This window comes from Choloepus didactylus, chromosome 13 (assembly GCF_015220235.1).
Source record: "Choloepus didactylus isolate mChoDid1 chromosome 13, mChoDid1.pri, whole genome shotgun sequence".
NCBI lineage: Eukaryota > Metazoa > Chordata > Mammalia > Pilosa > Megalonychidae > Choloepus > Choloepus didactylus.
In genome coordinates, this window is record NC_051319.1 from 64,768,554 (window position 1) to 64,789,953 (window position 21,400).

General features: G+C 36.8%; 1 protein-coding gene across 1 annotated transcript; it reads right to left on the bottom strand.

The window, feature by feature from the left end:
* Positions 1-5,414: 5,414 nt before the first annotated feature.
* LOC119507732 (zinc finger protein 280B-like) lies at positions 5,415-6,973 on the bottom strand. The gene is given in 2 exon segments (XM_037800904.1): positions 5,415-5,534; positions 5,537-6,973. Coding segments are annotated over 2 exon segments (1,557 nt in total).
* Positions 6,974-21,400: the final 14,427 nt, after the last annotated feature.

Sequence of the window (21,400 nt, forward strand, 5' to 3'; positions counted from 1 at the left end):
AATAAGGTCACATACTGAGGTTCCAGGTGGATTTGAATGTTGGGGATACACTATTCAACCCACTATAGGGATGGGACACATGGTGGATACTGGGATGAAAGATCTGCTACTGTAACACTGTGACTTTGTGACATTGTGGGACTTTGATTCACCTATTACATAATGCCTGATGTGTGTCGATATTCTTTTCCTCAAAAGGCTTCCTTTGACACCCTGAAGGCAATAGTGGAGGAAAAGCTGGTGCCAGCCTACTCAGCTGTCTGGTGGAGAAACTCCTCAGGCTTCTGGGTGTGGGGTTTGGCCCATAGAAGTCTGTCCCCATTAAATGTTAATACACAGTCCCCTGTGCCATAAGATATCTATGGTGCAAGAGTTCTGTTTTTATGCTGATATTACAAATACATATGAAGACTAGGAAACTATCCCCTACCTCTCTGTACTGTAATGAACAATAAAAATAAATTACTAAAACATGCAGTAATATCCCCCCCCCCCCTTTGAATTCAAAAGAAAACCTAAACATATGGCCTGGAATCAAGGAAAGTCTCTCTCAACTTCTCGCCTATATCCCTAAGCAATAACACAAACAGCTATCTTAGTCACCAGCTAGCAAGCTTTGTTGCACCATTTAACAAGTGGTATAACACAGCTGCTATTCCTTGGTGATTGCATAAACAACAACAAAAAATGTCCCTCCTAAATTATCCCAGGTATTTCTGCTGCCAACATAATACTTTGTATTTGCATAAATGTGTACATTTCCAAGCAGGTTCTAACATGTGTGACATGTTGCTGAATGGAGACTATTCCGGTTGCCTTGCAGTTATCAACCGCTACTCAAAGGATGACAAAGAAGCATCATATCTCCCTCTTTCTAAAGAACGTCCAAGGCAACTAAGGCTCAGTCACCTCTTCTGGTCTTTGTAAAGGGTGATCCTACTGGCTTTGCTAGCCACAACCATCACTCCAGCACCTGTAAGGCTATATTCAAAGATAGTAGGCCAAGGAGTGGTAAGTGATAAGCCTAAGGACCTTCCTGTGATAGGGGTAAGAGCTCTTACTCTTTGCACCCCAAGCCAAGTAAAAGGGGTAAGTCCAATAGAATCTCTCACAGAGATTGAAGGACTTGCTTGAGTAGAAAGGAAAAAAGAGAAAAGAGGAGAGGAGAGAGGAGAGGGGAGGGGAGGGGAGGAGAGGGGCATCTTGCATCTACATGTCCATATTTTTGTGTAAAATAGGTGCAAGATTCCCATGGATCAAAAGGGTACAGTGGCAGGTCACTTCACTTCTGTTGAGCCATCTTGGTAGCCCTCTATCCCAAAGGACAGATCAGCAGCAGCAAGATGCCATAAGGTAAATATTTGGGAAAGGAACTGAGATGGTTTCATAAGCAGTTGAGCAGGAGGAGTCAGACTGAGGTAGGTAGGTCTTGGGGGCAGAATATGTTCCATTGGAAAGTCCTTCCCCCAACATTGTCCCGAGAAAACCTACACATTTATTCTAGGAGAGACCCAGCATTTGGCTGGCTGCCACCCAGAGGTCATCAAAGACTGATGGATTTTGACGAGAAAAATAGCAACAGACAAGAAAGGTCCACATCTGCATCTATTAAGTTAGGGGTATTTGTGCTGTTTCACCATCCCTGATCCCATTTCTTTGGAGGGGAAAGGGTCCCAAAGGGAACAGAGGAGTAGGAGTGAAAAAGTTGATCCCACCCTCTCCCTAGTCCAAGTCTCTTAGGTGGATTGCTGGTACTGAAGGGATGGGAGGAGATGAGGTGTCAAACAGATATGAAGTGGAGTTTTAAATTGGATTAAATTGAACTGAACTGATATATTCTTAATGCAATTTTATTGAGGTATATTCGGACAGAACAGAAACCATCCAAAGTATACAATCACTGGCTCACAGTATCATCACATGGTTGTGCATATAGCCCCATGATCCAATTGAGAACATTTTCATTACTCCTGAAAAGAAATAAAAATTAAAAAAACCTTAACCCTCCCCTACACCTTATCCCCCCATAATACTGACCCACAGTGTTGGTGTGGGACATTTGTTACTGTTGATGAAAGAGTATTAAAATATTACTGTTAATATAGTCCATAGTTTGCAAGTTACATTTTTTCCCATATACCCCTCTATTATTGACTCCTTATGGTAGTTTCCTACATCTGCTCTAGTTCATGAAAGAACATTTTTAAAAAATATTTGTACAATTAATCATGGACATTGTCCACCACAAGATTCACTGTGTTGTACATTCCCGTGTTTTGACCTCCAACTTTCCTTCTGGTGATATATATGGCTTTAAACTTCCGCATTCCACCACACTCACACACCATTCAGCACTGTTAATTATTCTCACAATAACCTCTGTCCTCTTCCAAATGTTTAAGTTCACCCTATTTAAATAGTCTGCACATTTTAAGCAACCATTCCCCATTCTTTAGCCCCATGCTACATCTTGGTAAACTATATTTCATATTTTATGCTTATCAGTTTACATATTATAATTAGTTCCTATCAGTGAGATCATAAAACATGTGTCCTTTTGCATCTGACTTATTTCACTTAACAAAATGTCTTCAAGTTTCATCCATGTTGTCACTTACTTCTGGACTTCATTCCTTCTTACCACTGAATAATATTCCATCATATGTATATACCACATTTTGTTTATCCAATTATCTGTTGATGGACACTTGGGTTGTTTCCATCTTTTGGCAATTGTGAATTTTGCTATTATGAACCTCAGTTTGCAAATGGCTGTTCACATCCCTGCTTTCAGATCTTCCAGGTAATATCCCGAGTAGCAAGATTGCTGGGTCATAAGGCAGCTTTATACTTAGCATCCTGAGGAACTGCCAAACTGTTCTCCACAGTGGCTGTAGCATTTTACATTCTCACCAGCAGTGAATAAGTGTTCCAATTTCTCCACATCCTCTCCAACACTTGTAGTTACCTGTTTGTTTTATACTGGCCATTCTAGTAGGTGTGAGATGATATCTCATTGTGGTTTTGATTTGCATTTCCCTAATAGCTCGTGGAGCTGAGCATCTTTTCATGTGCCTCTTAGCCATCTATTTTTCCTCTTTGGATAAATGTATATCCATGTCCTTTGCCCATTTTAAAATTGGGTTGTCTTTTTATTCTTGAGTTATAGAATTTCTTTATATATACTGGATATCAAAACCTTATCAGATATGTGGCTTCCAAATATTTTCTCCCATTGAGTCAGTTGCCTTTTCACCCTTCTGACAAAATCCTTTGAAGCACTGAAGTATTTGATTTTCAGGCATTCCATTTGTCTATTTTTATCTTTCATTGCTTGTGCTCTGGGTGTAAAGTCTAAGAAACTACTGCCTATCTCTAGATCTTGAAGATGGTTCGCTTTATTCTCTTCTAGGAGTTTTGTGGTACTGGTTCTTATATTTAGGTCTTTGATCCATTTTGAGTCAATTTTTGAATAGGGTGTGATATAGGGGTTCCTTTTTCATTCTTTGGTTATGGATATCCAGTTCTCCCAACACCATTTATTGAAGAGACTATTCTGTCCCAGTTGAGTGGGCATGGGAACCTTATCAAAAATCAACTGGCCATACTTGTGCTATAAATGAGGTACCAAGGTCTGACTGGGGTCTACTGGGATATCTATCACTTTGCCGGGGTGTGTCTCCAAAGCTACAGTAGTGGCTTCATCTGCCATATTATGCCTGAGAATTACTGCCCCATATCCATAGTATGTGCCTACAAAGCTTTTGTCTATGACAAAACTCATCTCACTACCCTCCCCCTTACATAAGACATGACTCCCAGGGATGGAAGTCTCCCTGGAAATATGTGACATGACTGCCAGGGATGAGCCTGGCCATGACGTCATAGAATTGAGAATGTGTTTGTTCTGATTTGCTAATGCTGCCATTATGCAGAATACCAGAAGTGGATTGGCTTTTACAAAGGGGGTTTATTTGGGTACAAATTTACAGTTTTAAGTGTCCAAACTAAGATATCAACAAGATGATACCTTCACTGCAGAATGACCTGGGTCTCCTGGCTTAGTATGTCCTGGGACATTTTTCTCTCTCTGCTCTCTGTGTTAGCTCCCTTTAAAGGACCCCAGTGATTTAATTAAGACCCACCGTGAATGGGTGGGACCCATGTCTCCCTGGAGATAATTTAATTTAAAGGTCTAGCCCACAGGTGATTGAGTCATATCTCCATGGAAACACTCAATCAAAAGATGAATGTCTGCCTTCACAAGATTGCATTAAAGAATATGGCTTTTGGGGGGACATAATATATCTAAATCGGCACAGTATTCTTGAACAAAAGAGGGAAAATAAATGAAACAAAAGAAAGTTTCAGTGACTAAGAAATTTCAAATTGAATTGAGAGGTCATTCTGGAGATTGTTCTTATGCATCATAAAGATATTCCTTTTTAGCTTCTATTGTATTAGAATAGCTAGAAGGAAATAGCTGTATCTATCGAACTATAATCCAGTAGACTTGATTCTTGATGATTGTATAACAATATAGCTTTTATCGTGTGACCATGTGATTGTGAAAACCTTGTGGCTGACACTCCCTGGATCTAGTGTATGGGCATATGAGTAATAAAATAAAGACAATAACTATATATATGTGTGTGTGTGTGTGTGTGTGTGTGTAATGGTGTGTGTGTGTGTGTGTATATATATATGTAATGGTAGGGAAATAAAGGTATGGAATGTTTGGGGTGTTCTTTTTAATTTTTTTTTTATTTGGAATAATGAAAATGTTCCAAAATTGATTGTGATGATAAATGCACAACTATATGATGATACTGTGAGACATTGATTGTATACTTTGGATGTATTATATTGTGTATGACTATATCAACAAAGTTGCATTTAAAGAAAAAAAATCAATTGACCAGAGATCTGAGGGTCTATTTCTGAGCTCTCAATTCAATTCCATTGATCATTATATCTATCTTTATGCCAGTGCCATGCTGTTTTGACCACTGTGGGGTGTGTGTGTGTGTGTGTGTGTGTGTGTGTGTGTGTGTGTGTGTGTGTGATTCTATTTATTTTAAGTTAAAAAACAGACAAAACTAACCTATGGGAGTAGAGATTAGAAAACGTGTTACTTAGGGGGAAGGCGGCTGGAAGCAAGTATGAAGGAAACTTTGGGCAATGTCTTGAAACCTGAGAGCTGAAGAATTGTGAATGGAAAACCCACATTTGATGACATTGCTTGTGAGCATCAACAATCTAGATATACAGACCACCTAGCCTAGCTTGTGTCTTTCATAATTCCTGTAAGTGGGCACAGAATATAACTGTCAGCCAGATGCTAAGTGCAAGGAAGTCTGGAAAATCTAGTGTTCATGGTCATTCTCTTTTTGGTTCTAGCAGGTGACAAAGGGTCACTTATTGTGACTGATGTGGACATTAATGGATGCTGCATCTCTTGATCCTGGCTGAACTGAGGTTTGGATAATAACCTTTGTTTCAGGCAGCAACCCTTCTAGTTGCTCTGAACATTTTTAAATGTTTGATGATTCTTGGTTCTGTGTTCCATTTTCTCCTTTAAAGTCAATGACTGTAGCCAGAACTGGGAACACTGAAAGACTCTCTTGTTCCAATGCCACCAAAGATGATTCATATATGATGTTGCTGTTTTGAAAATTTTCGGACAAAATGGACACAGCAAATTTTTAGTGTTTTCATGGCAGGCTCTAAAATGCATTTCCGTATCAGCAAAAGCCGATGATCTGTAATTGCAAACCTTGCATACATATGGCATTTCACTGGGTTTATGAGTGTCCTTCATGTGTTGTAAGAGAATCTGATCTGTTTCAAATGACAATTCACAGATTTTACATACAGTGGAGGGTTCCTGGGAGATGTGCACACTTTCAATGTGACACTGTAGCTGGAAGGGAGTGGGAAACTGCCGGTGACAGTGCTCACAGGTGGTGTGGTTCTCCCAGCTATCACCCCTCTGTTTCTCAAGTTCCAAATGGTGCTTCTTGTGGTTCATAAACTTAACATTTTTTAGAACTTTCAAGAATCTGAGGTATTTAAAGTTTGTGTGAGTCTTCTGTTCTGCCTGCCTGTCTCCTTTAAGCTGTCCATAGTAAAAGTCATAAAGTAACATGATCATATTTCCTTTCTTGGAATCCACAGCCTTGTTCTGGCTTGTTATGCTTGAAAAGTCTGTTTCTGCCAGTCCTTCAAAGCTATTTCCTGTGTCCAATGTCAAAAGATCCAAATGTGTCTTGTCATTTGCACATGCCCATGGAATCAGTGTTGCATTTTGATCATGGTTTAATGAAGCAGGAACAGCTTTTGAGGGTGTACCAACATTCACTGTAGGAAAGATACCTGAAAGGTTATCTGAAGAAAGTTCCCCTAGAATTCCATCACTGAGTTTAGGCTTCTTAGGGTTTCCACTGTTTACATCAGAAGGGAAAAGTTGCTTTGAATCACAAGGACTTTCATCCTTGCTTCCTACAGAAAGAGCAGCTCCAACTACATGCTGAGTCCATACTGAGGGCAAATCTGAGGAATTATGGGGCATGACTTGCAGTGGGCTCCATTTACAACCAGGTTTAGATGAATACTCCATGATAATATGAGTATCTGTTGATCTCAATTCAGGCTGAGAAACTGGCAATTTAGCCACTGCATTTGATGTTGGGGTTACAAGATTTGCAGAATTTGATGCATGAGTGTTCTCTTGACTCATGTGGCCTTTCTTTCTTGATGAACATGATCCTGGGTTTACTCTGTTCAAAATGTTTGAAATGATGGCTTTTGCATTTGAAATCTCCTTGACAAAGAGAATTTCAGGATCTTCACTTTCATATTCCACCCCAACAAAGATCAGCTCAGCATCTTCATCATCTTGGCATTTGGATTCTTATCCATTCTTCATCTGTGGTGCTGGCTCCTGTTCTTTCTCACACAAGTCATTTGCCATTCTACATTATTTTTTGCTTGAAGCCAGTGGTCCCTTCAAGATCCAGGGCTTGCAGTTACTGAAGTTGTGTTTCCAGATGATTTGGTGTGGCTCAATATTTTCCAGTCTGGGCCAAAGGGAGGGCAAAATTAAAGTGCCGTTGTCTTCTCGTTGTGGATCAATTTCTCCAGGGTCCAGCCAAACCACTTCTGAGTCTGCACAGCTCTTACCCCACTCTCCAAAAGATCGTCTGAGCCTTAATCTTTTTTTTTTTTAAATTAAATTCAGTTTTATTGAAATATATTCAGACACCATACAATCATCCATGGTATACAATCCACTGTCCACAGTATGATAACATAGTTATGCGTTCATCACCACAATCTATCTCTGAACATTTTCCTTACATCAGAAAGAACCAGAACAAGAATAAAAAATAAAAGTGAAAAAAGAACACCCAAATCATCCCCCCATCCCACCCCATTTGTCCTTTAGTTTTTATCCCCATTTTTCTACTCATCCATACACTAGATAAAGGGGGTGTGATCCACAAGGTCTTCACAATCACACTGTCACCCCTTGTAATCTACATTATTATATAATTGTCTTCAGGAGTCCAGACTGCTGGGTTGGAGTTTGGTAGTTTCAGGTATTTACTTCTAGCTATTCCAATACATTAAAACCTAAGAGGTGTTACCTATATAGTGCATAAGAATGTCCACCAGAGTGACCTCTCGACTCCATTTGAAATCTCTCAGCCACTGAAACTATTTCGTCTCATTTTACATCCCCCTTTTGGTCAAGAAGATACTCTCAGTCCCACGATGCCGGGTCCACATTCATCCCCGGGAGTCATATTCTGCATTGCCAGGGAGATTTACACCCCTAGGAGTCAGGTCCCACGTAGCGGGGAGGGCAGTGAGTTCACCTGCTGAGGTGGCTCAGTTAGAGAGAGAGAGGGCCACATCTGAGCAACAAAGAGGTACTCAGGGGGAGACTCTTAGGCACCACTGCATGCAAGTTTAGACTCTCCTTTGTGGCAACGAGCTTCATAAGGGCAAGTCCCATGATCGAGGTGAGCCTTAATATTTTAAAAATCTTTTTATTTTGAAATAATTTCAAACTTACAAGACAGTTAAAAACATAGGCAACTCCAACATACCTCTGCCCACCTGGATACCCAGATTGACCAACTTCTAGCATTTTGCCAAATTTGCCGTATCATTTCAACTGTCTATCGATCTATTTATCTATATATCTTTATATTTTTCTATATATATAAACATCTGAGAGCAGGTTGTATACTTCATGCTCCTTGAAGACTTAACACTTTCGTGTACATTTCCTTAGAACAAAGATATTCACTTATGTAACTACCTTAAGTACAGTTATCAAGTTCAAGCAAAAGACATTTTTTTACATTCATTTAACACTTACAGCTTATGTTCCAGTTTTTTTCATATGTCCAAACAGTATTACTTTGGCCTTTTCTCCTCCATTATTAGTTGCAGTCCAGTATCATAGATTGCATTGAATTGTCATTGTCTCTTTGTCCTTTGTCCTTATTCCTCCTTTTCTTCTTCTCCTTCTCCTTCTCCTAATCCCTCTCCTTCTCCTCCTTTTTGGAAGACATGTTCTTAATCTGTGTTCCTCTGAATATAAACCCATTTGTAAATAGGACCCTTGGAAGATATGCATTATCATAAATTTATCATAAATTCAGATATCAACTTGGCTAGGTTATGGTGTCCAGTTGTTTGGTCAAGCAAGCACCAGCCTGATTATTACTGTGAGGGTATTTCATGCATTTAAATCATTAGTCGGTTTATTGCTGCTATGGCTAATTACATTTACAATCAAATAAGGAGATTTCCTTCAGCAATGAGAGAAGTTTCAACAACCAGTTGAAGGCCTTACAGGTAAAACTGATGACTTCACAGCCAGAAAGAAGAATTTCTATTTTTACTTCAGCCAGGCCATTTGTCCTGGGGAATTCTCTGAACCTACATTAGTGTTCCCAACTTATACCTGCACAGAGAATTCGAACTTCTCAATCTTCATGGTCATGTGAGCCAGTTCCTATAATAAATCTCATGTTTATTTATACATATATCCTATCATTTCTGTTTCTCTGGAGAACCCTGACTAATACATGGTGTGATAGGAGGCTGAGATGCAACCAAGGAACCCTAAAGATGTGGCAAGCCAGTACCAGAACACTCAGACTTGAAGGAGAAAGCATGCCTTACTGATGCCTTAATTTTGGACATCTAGCCTCCAAAACTGTAAGACAATAAATACTTGTTTAAGCTAACCCATTGTGGGTAGTTGTCATAGCAACTCTGGCAAACTAAGATAGTAATGTTCTACTTCCATATAAATCCCCATGGGGTAGGAGAAGATTAAATGTGTTATCTTAATTATATGTTAAAATTATTATCTCAATACAGTAAATGAAGTCCATAGGAAGGTTCATTCACATATTCTAGTTACTACAGATGTAAAAGGTTGTATATTTAACTAAGATGTACTCTTACGATTGTAAAGTGTGATACAGAATGTTAGAGTATTCTACAAATGTGCATTGCCTTTTTATTATAAAAATGCTTTGTGTCCCAGATAAAAGTTGAATCAAAGATAAAAGCAATGCTTTTTCTTTTTAATTTTTGGCTAAGAATCTGCAGTGTCAACATAAACAGGCTTATCCTAATATTTACCAGAAATATATAGATCTTTCAAAATTGCTAAATGTAAATTCTAGTATGTTAGGAAAATATGTCTGTTTTGTTCATTTCCATATCCTTGGTTCCTAGAAGAGTATCTTCTACATATTTGTAATAGATTCTCAATAAATTCTTATTTAATGCATAAATTAAGCAAAATTTACAACAATGTTAGAATTATATCCACATCAGATATAGAGAGTGAAAGAGATACAATTCTTGTATGCATAGAGGTCAAGGGTGAATATACAATTAGGTCCAGATTAAGAAATATAGCTGTGAAACTGTGATGTTGCCATGGGAGTGACATGTTTATGTAAAGTCTTTGAAGTCTTCATGACAGTCATATGGTAGAAAAGAAACTTTGAATATTTATCTATTTTTTGCCTTCAGAGATGGAGTCTGGAAAGGTGATTCTATAGGCCTTTTCGGAAAACCTTTCCACTGTTTAATATTCTTTGTTTCAGAGCATTAATTGTCTGAACTGAACATGGGAAAATCACCAGCCACTCTCTGATACATTAAAAAAAACTTTGTCATCTATTTGATTTCAGAAACATTTTAATAATATGAAAAGAAATGTTTTATTGGACTAAAGGAGAAAATAAAGATTTACAGTGATTCTTTGAGAAAAGGCTCAAAGGGTAAGATGAATATAAACAGATGATTTTTTAAATTCAACTTTATTGAGATATATTCACATATGGTACAATCATCCACAGTGTACAATCGTTTACATTACCATCATATAGTTGTGCATTCATTGCTCCCTTTTTCTACTTATCTGTCCATACACTGGATAAAGGGAGTGTGAGCAACAGGGTTTTCACAATCAACCAGTCATACCATGTAAGCTATATGCTTATACAGTCATCTTCAAGAATCAAGGCTACTGGGCTGCAGTTCAACAATTTCAGGTATTTCCTTCTAGCTATTCCAATATACTACAAACTAAAAAGGGATATCTATATAATGCATAAGAAGGACCTCCAGAATGAAATCCTGCCTCCATTTGAAATCTCTCAGCCATTGAGACTTTATTTTGTTTCATTTCTTTTCCCTCTTTTGGTCAAAAAGGATTTCTCAGTCTAAACAGAAGATTTTTTAGGGGGCCAGGGACAAGGGGTGAATGGGTTAATCTTGAAAAACTATGACTAATCTTACAAATGTTTAGAAGAGAGAGAGAAGAAATTAAGAAAAAAAAAAAAAAAAAAGAACAGAGGGGTATAGTATTAAACATCTAGTTTCCCTAGTGTTCTCATTGGCAGTTTCACAAGATGCCTGACTAACAAAGGGGATTGCTCCATTAGAGAGTAAGAGGGGTACTTGGGAGAAAGAGAGAAAAGGGGAGGAAGGGAAGGGAAGAGAAGGGGGAGAGAAGAAGGAAGGGAGGGAGGAAGAGAAAGGAGAGGAAGAAAGAGCAACAAAAGAAAAAACAGATTAATTGGATTTCATTGAAATTAGAAATTTTTGTGCATCAAAGGACATTATCAAGAGAGAGAAAAGACAATCTAGAGAATGGAGGAAGATACTTGGAAACCATGTATCTGATAAGGGTTAAGTATAAAAAATATATAAAGAATTCCTACAACTTAACAACAAAAAGACAAACAACCCAATTAAAAATTGGGCAAATGGATATACATTTCTCCAAAGAAGATATATAAATGACCAATAATCCCATGAAAAGATGCTCAACATCATTAGCTACTGGGGAAATGCAAATCAAAACCTCAGTGAGATACCACTTCACATCACTAGAAAGGCAATTATTTAAAAATAGTAAATAACAAATGATGGTGACAATTTGGAGAAATAGGGATGCTTATTCAGTGCTGGTGGGAATGTAAAATGGTACAGCTGCTATAGAAGACAGTTTGGCAATTCCTCAGGAAGCTAAAGTATAGAACTACCACATGATCTGGCAATCCCACTACTAGGTATATACTCAGAAGAACTGAAAGCAGGGACATGAACAGACATTTGCACACTGATGTTCATAGCAGTATTATTCACAATTTGCCAAAAGATGGAAACAACCCAAGTGTCCATTAACTGATGAATGGATAAACAAAATGTGGTATATACATATGATGGAATGTTTATTATTCAGCAGTAAGAACAAAAGAGGTCCTGAAGCATGCAACAACATGGATGAACCTTGAGGACACTATGTTGAATGAAATAAACCAGACAAAAAGGACAAATATTATCTCATTAATATGAACTAAATATAATGAGCAAATGCATGGAGTTAATATCTAGAGTATAGGTATCAGAAGATAGGATGAGGGTAGAGAATGGAGAGCTGGTGCTTAATTTGTGCATAATTTTAATAAGGTTGATTTTAAATGTTTCAAATGGATGAAGGTGATAGCACATTATTGTAAGTGTGATTAGCAGTACTGAATTGTGAGTGTAATTGTGGTTAAAGGGGAAATTTCGGGTCATGTATGTCACTAGAAGGAAAGTTAGAGGATGAAACATGGGACTGTATAACATAGTGAACCCTGTTGTGGATGATGAAGGTGATTAATAGGTCAAATATAAGAATGTTCTTCCATGAAATAGAACAAATGTATGTCACTTTTACAAGGTGTTAATAACAGGGTAGTTTTAGGGAAAAATATGTCTAATGCAAACTATGGGCTATAATTAACAGTAATATTTTAATATTCTTCCATCAGTTGTAACAAAGATATCACACCAATGCTATGTCAATAATAGGGGGTTATAAGGGGTATGGGTTTTTTCTTTTTGGAACAGTGAAAATGTTCTAAAATTGACTGTGATGATGAAAGCACTACTGTGAATTTACTGAGAACCATTGATTGTATACATTGGATGGACTGTATGGTATATAAATATAATTGCTGAAAAAAAAGTTAAACATGGAATACCATATTACCTGCCAATTCCACTTCTAGGTACACACTCAAAAGAATTGAAAACAGAGGCTGGAACAGATATTTGTATACCAATATTCATAGCAGCATTATTCACAATTGCCAGAAGATAGAAGCAATCCAAATGTCCACCAGCAGTAGAATGGATAAACAAAATGTGTATATATATCAATAGAATATTATTCAACCATAAAAAGGAATAAAGTTCTGATATATGGTATAACATAGATGAAACTTGAAGACATCATCTTGAGTGAAATAAGTGAAATGAGGACAAATACTGTATTATTCTACTTACATGGAATAATTAGAATATGCAAATTCATAGAGACAGAACGAAGAATACAGGTTACCCATGGTGAGGCAGGTAAAGTGGAGGGAAGGGTGAGGGGGAATGTGGAGTTAATGCATAATAGGTGCAGGATTTCTGTTGGGGTTGATGGAAAAGTTTTGGTAATGGCCAGTGGTGAGAGTAGCATAGCATTGTGAAAGTGATTAATCCCACTGAATTGCATGCTTAGGAGTGGTTAAGATCGGAAATTTCTTGTTGCATATATGTTTCCACAAGTAAAAAAGAAAAAGAGTGTAATGACAATTAATTGCAATACATGCTCCTGTTCTGCATCAAATAATGGAGGAGAAAATGCCCAAAAGGACATTATTGGGACAATTTAAAAATTTGGAGTCAAATCTTGAACTTGATAACTGTTCTTAATGTGGTTACATAAGTGAATATCCTTGTTCTTAGGAAACATACATGGAAGAATTAGGTCTTCAAGGAACATGATGTATACAGCCTACTCTCAGAGGTTTACAGAATTTATAGATGACAGATAGAAGATAGAAAGAGTAATGTAACAAATGTGGCAAAATATTAAAAGTTGGTAAATCCAGGCATCTGGTAAGGAGTATATTTGGAGTTCTCCATGTAGGTTTTTTATTATTTTTGCAATGCTCCTGTAAGCTTATTTCAATAATTATTTCAATAATTTATTTGTAAATTATTTCAAAATAAAAGTAAAAAAAGAAAGAAATATTCAAAATTCTAGACTTAGACAAAATTCAAACTAATATCTATTGATAAATGAGAAGTATTTTCTAAATATCGTTATTTAAAGTATGCATTTGTCAGTCAGTTATAACAATTCTTATTCATATAACATTTACATTTTACCAAGATATGGGGTATTATAGTTTTATCCATCATCGAAGTGGTGTTTATTAACAAACTGTTTTCTGTTACCTCTCTCAAGGAATATGAACACACCAAAATGACATCTATTCAGCAGGGTGAAGTTAAAAAGACATGTTATTATTTGTTTGTTATTATTTTGTTTTTGAGAATTTTAACTTTTTTGATACAGAGCATCCCAAATGTTTTGTTTTGTTTTTTAATTAACAAGCCATTATGTGGCTAACACAAGTGCCAGTGAAGTCCGATTAATTAAGTTCCATGAGACAGAAAACTTGTTTGTTCAGAACTCGGTACCCAGGGCCTAGAATAGTGCTTGGCTCACAGTAGACATTCTGTAAATATTTGTTGAATGACAAAACTGTAATGAATTTTAGTCAATAGATGGACTCTATACCTAATCTAAATGTGATATATTAGAGTATTATCCTCTATTATACATTTCTCAAAATAATAAAAATTCTGTTGGAATATTGATTTCTTCAAAATGTTGTAGTATTATTTTGTTGTATTTGGCTAGTAGCTCTCTACTTTTGTCAAACTTTTAGACTTCAAGTTTTTCTCTTTAGAAATTAAAAGTATTCCAGGACTTTCTCCTATTTCTTAATTGGACTGAAATAGAAATGTCAGGCACCCTCAGATTCCCAGGAGTTAGTTCAAATTTCAAATACCCAGATCCACATCGCTGTCTATCTTTTGAAAAATTTATCTCTGAACCTACACAGGGGGTTGAATTCATTTATCATATAACTGTTTTCAGTCAAGTTCACTGGTGATTTTTTTTTAATTCAAGTAAACATCTAAGTTTTAGGAAACTGAGCAGACATTCCATGGCTTGAGTTTGCTTCCATTTTAAAAGTATTAAATAGTGTAACAAATATATCACAGCAGACCCAATTATCATCCCATGCAAATAGTCAATTTACCACCTCTAAGAGTAGAGCTTGGGAACACTCATTTTAGACATGTGGTCAGGTTTCTTTTGTTCTTGTCCTTTCCCCCCAAAATGTTTCTACCTAGATTACTTAACTTTCTCCCTGACCAACCTGGCTCTCATGAGTATGAGTGCCTCATGTTATCATTTTGGTAGAAAAAGTGGGCCTTCATATTAGTTCCTTGTATTCATTAACCTAAAATCTACTTAACTCAAACATACTTTAATTTGATACTCAGTAATAACACAAAATTATTCAGTACGTGTTTTTTCTTTTCTCCTCCTCAAATAATTCAACTATGGTGATGTTCAAAGATAATAACATACCCAGATATTTTATTTATTTCAGGCAAAATTTCATTCGTTTACAAGATCCCCAAAACAAAGTCTTATTGCATTAAATAGTTCTTAGATTTTTAAAAATAGTTCCTACGAATCAGCTCATATAAATTATTCAGACCTTGCCTTCTATTTAAAAATCTCAAACATGAACCTCCACACACAAAAATAATTATTTCATTTTTTCCTTAATTTAAGAGCTTTCTCTTTTGATGCAGCTATTTATTTTTCTTACTTTTTCGTGTCAGCAAAATAGAAATCAATTTAAACATAGATGATCAATATTCAGCTAGCCTGGATAGTTTATTTCCTCTGTAGCCACATGTTATTATAATATGTAGGAATGAATGAATCGATCATCTTAAATATAAGTAAATAATGGAGGATGGATGGCAAAGTACTTATGGAGCTGTAGTCTGCAACATAAATACTGTTGAGTTTAATGGAGAGAAACTGGAAACCCCAAAATAAGCATCTTTGAAGGGCAGAAGATTTTTCTATTGAAATGTTAACATGAGTTTCCCACAATTATTTTGGCACCTAAGAAATTGTCAAAAACATGTACTTTCAATTCAGTTACATTTCACCTTGAAAATAATCATGTAATTACCTTGCATCTGTTTTTCATCACCTCCCCTTCTCCCCATACCCTAAAGGTACTGATTTCCTAGACACACAAGTTACAAAACAGAATGTGAAAATTATTTTACCAATAAAAGAAAAAGGTGAGTTCCTTTTAAAATTTTTTGACCTGCTTTTATTTTTATGGTTTCAGTGTTATTTTTAAAAAATATTTTTCAGAAATTTGAGAGAACTATTTGAAAAGGCACCACTTGTAAAAAAAAAATAAGGATTATTTTTCCATTGTTACCTTTGAGAATTATTAAAGTCTCTCCTCTGTGTAAATCTTCAGCATGTTGATATGATATATAGATTATTCACAAAGAAGTGTATTTTAATCAGTTCTTATCAGCATTGATCCTATAAGATTAGATTTCAAGGACATCATAGGTAACATAATGTTTAAGCACAAATTCCATTATTGAGATTTGCTTTGAGATCATTGGCATTTTAAAGATAATTGCTAAAAGCCTTTATCTATTAAAACCCAACCATATTATCATATTGCATTAATGGAAACTTTTAGAATTACTATTTAAGATGCTGTGGTGTTGAAGCTGTCAAACTGCGACCCAGTGACCTTGATTCTCGAAGACATTGTATAACTATGTAGCTTGCACAGTGTGACTGTGTGACTGTGAAAATCTTGTGGCCTCACACTCCCTTTATCCAGTGTATGGACAGATGAGTGGAAAAATGGGAACAAAAATTAGATGAAGAATTGGTATGGAGGGGATAGAAAGATTTAGGTGTTCTTTTTTTGCTTTTATTTTTATTTTGGAGTAAGGAAAAGGTTCAAAAATTGATTCTGGTGATGAATGCACAACTGTATGATGGTGCTGTGAATAACTGATTGTACACTGTGGATGACTGTAGACTGTGTGAATATATACCAATTAAACTGTATTTTTAAAAAAGTAAGTGAACGATGGGGGAAGAGAAGAATGGGATGTTTTGGATGTTCTTTTTTTTATTATTATTATTCATTTCATTGAGATATATTCACATACCACGCAGTCATACAAAACAAATCGTACATTTGATTGTTCACAGTACCATTACGTAGTTGTACATTCATTATCAAAATCAATCCCCGACACCCTCATTACCACACACACAAAAATAACCAGAATAATAATTAAAGTGAAAAGGAGCAACTAAAGTAAAAAAGAACACTGCGCGCCCTTGTCTGTTTGTTTGTTTCCTTCCCCCACCTTTCTACTCATCCATCCACAGACTAGACAAACGGGAGTGTGATCCCTATGGCCCCCCTACTGTCCCCCCTCATAAGCCACATTTTTATACAATTGTCTTCAAGATTCATGGGTTCTGGTTTGTAGTTTGATAGTTTCAGGTATCCACCACCAGCTACCCCAATTATTTAGAACCTAAAAAAGGATTGTCTATATTGTGCGTAAGAGTGCCCACCAGAGTGACCTCTCAGCTCCTTTTGGAATCTCTCTGCCAGTGAAGCTTATTTCATTTCCTTTCACATCCCCCTTTTGGTCAAGAAGATGTTCTCCATCCCACGATGCCAGGTCTACATTCCTCCCCGGGAGTCATATTCCACGTTGCCAGGGAGATTCACTCCCCTGGGTGTCTGATCCCACGTAGGGGGGAGGGCAGTGATTTCACCTTTCAAGTTGGCTTAGCTAGAGAGAGAGGGCCACATCTGAGCAACAAAGAGGCATTCAGGAGGAGGCTCTTAGGCACAATTATAGGGAGGCCTAGCCTCTCCTTTGCAGCAACAGTCTTCCCAAGGGCAAATTCCGTGGTAGAGGGCTCAACCCATCAAACCACCAGTCCCCTATGTCTGTGGGCATGTTAGCAACCATCGAGGTGGGGTAGGCGAATACCCCTGCATTCTCCACAGGCTCCTCAAGGGGGCACTACATCTTTTTTTTTTTTTCCTTGTTTGTCTTTTTTCTTTTTTTTTAACTTTCCCTTCTTTTTTCAAATCAACTGTATGAAAAAAAAAGTTAAAAAGAAAACAAACATACAATAAAAGAACATTTCAAAGAGACCGTAACAAGGGAGTAAGAAAAAGACAACTAACCTAAGATAACTACTTTACTTCTAACGTTTTCTTACTCTACCCCAAGAAAGTAGCCTAATATAGCAACATTTCTGTGAACTTGGTCCTACTATACCCATCAGAAATTAACAGACCATAGTCATTCCTGGGCATTCCCAGAACATTAAATTTACCCATGATAGCTTATCTGTTCTTCTTGGATTATTGTTCCCCCTTCCTTAATTGCTCTCTATTGCTAGTTCCCCTACATTCTACATTATAAACCATTTGTTTTACATTTTTCAAAGTTCACATTAGTGGTAGCATATAATATTTCTCTTTTTGTGCCTGGCTTATTTCGCTCAGCATTATGTCTTCAAGGTTCATCCATGTTGTCATATGTTTCACCAGATCGTTCCTTCTTACTGCCGCGTAGTATTCCATCGTGTGTATATACCACATTTTCTTTACCCACTCATCTGTTGAAGGACATTTGGGATGTTTCCATCTCTTGGCAACTGTAAATAATGCTGCTATGAACATTGGTGTGCAGATACTTGTTCGTGTCACTGCTCTCCAATCTTCCAGGTATATACCGAGAAGTGCAATCGCTGGATTGAAGGGTATCTCTATATCTAGTTTTCTAAGGAACTACCAGACTGACTTCCAGAGTGGCTGAACCATTATACAGTCTCACCAACAATGAATGAGAGTTCCAATTTCTCCACATCCCCTCCAGCATTTGTAGTTTCCTGTTTGTTTAATGGCAGCCATTCTAATTGGTGTGAGATGGTATCTCACTGTGGTCTTAATTTGCATCTCTCTAATAGCTAGTGAAGCTGAACATTTTTTCATGTGTTTCTTGCCATTTGTATTTCCTCTTCAGAGAAAAGTCTTTTCATATCTTTTGCCCATTTTATAATTGGCCTGGCTGTACTATCGTCATTGAGTTGTAGGATTTCTTTATATATGCAAGATATCAGTCTTTTGTCAGATACATGGTTTCCAAAATTTTTTTCCCATTGAGTTGGCTGCCTCTTTACCTTTTTGAGAAATTTCTTTGAGATACAGAAACTTCTAAGCTTGAGGAGTTTCCGTTTATCTATTTTTTCTTTTGTTGCTTGTGCTTTGGGTGTAAAGTCTAGGAAGTGGCCGCCTAATACAAGGTCTTGAAGATGTTTTCCTACATTATCTTCTAGGAGTTTTATGGTGCTTTCTTTTATATTGAGATCTTTGATCCACTTTGAGTTAATTTTTGTGTAGGGTGTGAGGTAGGGGTCCTCTTTCATTCTTTTGGATATGGATATCCAACTCTCCCAGCCCCATTTGCTGAAAAGACCGTTATGACCCAGTTCAGTGACTTTGGGGGCCTTATCAAAGATCAGTTGGCCATAGTTCTGGGGGTCTATCTCCGAATTCTCAATTCTATTCCATTGATCTATATGTCTATCTTTGTGCCAGTACCATGCTGTTTTGACAACTGTGGCTTTATAATAAGCTTCAAAGTCAGGGAGTGTTAAGTCCTCCCACTTCGTTTTTCTTGTTTAGAGTGTCTTTAGCAAGTCGAGGCATCTTACCTTTCCAAATAAATTTGATAACTAGCTTTTCCAAGTCTGCAAAGTAGGTTGATGGAATTTTGATTGGGATTGCATTGAATCTGTAGATGAGTTTGGGTAGAATTGACATCTTAATGACATTTAGCCTTCCTATCCATGAACATGGAATATTTTTTCCATCTTTTAAGGTCCCCTTCTATTTCTTTTAATAGAGTTACATAGTTTTCTTTGTATAGGTCTTTTACATCTTTGGTTAAGTTTATTCCTAGGTACTTGATTTTTTTTAGTTGCTATTGAAAATGGTATCTTTTTCTTGAGTGTCTCTTCAGTTTGTTCATTTCTAGCATATAGAAACATTACTGACTTGTGTGCATTTATCTTGTATCCTGCTACTTTGCTAAATTTGTTTATTAGCTCTAGTAGTTGTATCGTCGATTTCTTGGGGTTTTCCAGATATAAGATCATATCATCTGCAAACAATGACAGTTTTACTTCTTCCTTTCCAATTTGGATGCCTTTTATTTCTTTGTCTTGCCGGATTGCCCTGGCTAGCACTTCTAGCACAATGTTGAATAACAGTGGTGATAGCGGGCATCCTTGTCTTGTTCCTGATCTTCGGGGGAAGGCTTTCAGTCTCTCACCATTGAGTACTATGCTGGCTGTGGGTTTTTCATATATGCTCTTTGTCATATTGAGGAAGTTTCCTTCAATTCCTACCTTTTGAAGTGTTTTTATCAAAAAGGGATGTTGGATTTTGTCAAATGCTTTTTCACCATCTATTAAGATGATCATTTTATTTTTCTCTTTTGATTTGTTAATGTGCTCTAATACATGGATTGATTTTCTTATGTTGAACCATCCTTGCATGCCTGGAATGAACCCCACGTGGTCATGGTGTATGATTTTTTTTAATGTGTCTTTGGATTCGATTTGCAAGTATTTTGTTGAGGATTTTTGCATCTATATTCATTAGGGAGATTGGGTGGTAGTTTTCCTTTTTTGTAGCATCTTTGCATGGTTTTGGTAGTAGATTGATGTTAGCTTCATATAATGAGTTAGGTAGTGTTCCATTTTCTTCAATGTTTTGAAAGAGTTTAAGTAAGATTGGTGTCAGTTCTTTCTGGAAAGTTTGGTAGAATTCTCCTGTGAAGCCATCTGGTGTGGGCATTTATTTGTGGGAAGCTTTCTGATGACTGATTGGATCTCTTTGATTGTGATTGTGTGTGAAAAATTTAAGCTCTCCCTCAAATTTGAAGGAGAGTTTTGCTGGATAAAGTATTCTTGGTTGGAAATTTTTCTCACTCAGAATTGTAAGTATGTCATGCCACTGCCTTGTTGCCTCCATGGTGGCTGCTGAGTAGTTACTACTTAGTGTTATGCTGTTTCCTTTGTATGTGGTGAATTGCTTTTCTGTTGCTGCTTTCAGAACTTGCTCCTTCTCTTCTGTATTTGACAGTATGATTAGAATATGTCTAAGAGTGGGTTTATTTGGATTTATTCTATTTGGAGTTCGCTGGGCATTTATGATTTGTGTATTTATGGTGTTTAGAAGATTTGGGAAGTTTTCCCCAACAATTTCTTTGAATACTCTTCCTAGGCCTTTACCCTTCTCTTCCCCTTCTGGAACACCAATGAATCTTATATTTGGACATTTTATATTATCTATCATATCCCTGAGGTCCATTTCAATTTTTTCAATTTTTTTCCACATTCTTTCTTTTGTTCTTTTATTTTCTTTTCTGTCATCTTCCAGGTCACCGATTCATTGTTCAGCTTCCTCTAGTCTTGTACTATGAGTATCCGGAATCTTTTTAATTTGGTCAACAGTTTCTTTACTTTCCATAAGACCATCTGTTTTTTTATTTAGTCTTGCAATGTCTTCTTTATGCTCTTCTAGGTCTTCTTGATGTCCTTTATGTCCCATGCCATGCTGTTCTTCATGTCCTTTATATCTTGTGCCATGGTCTCATTGTTCATCTTTAGTTCTTTGATTAATTGCTACAGGTACTGTGTCTCCTCTGATCTTTTGATTTGGGTGCTTGGCCTTGGGTTATCCATATCGTCTGTTTTTTTTCATATGCTTTAAAATTTTCTGTTGTTTTTGGCCTCTTGGCACTGGCTTAACTTGAAAGGGTACTTTTAGGATTTGTAGACCGATTGAAA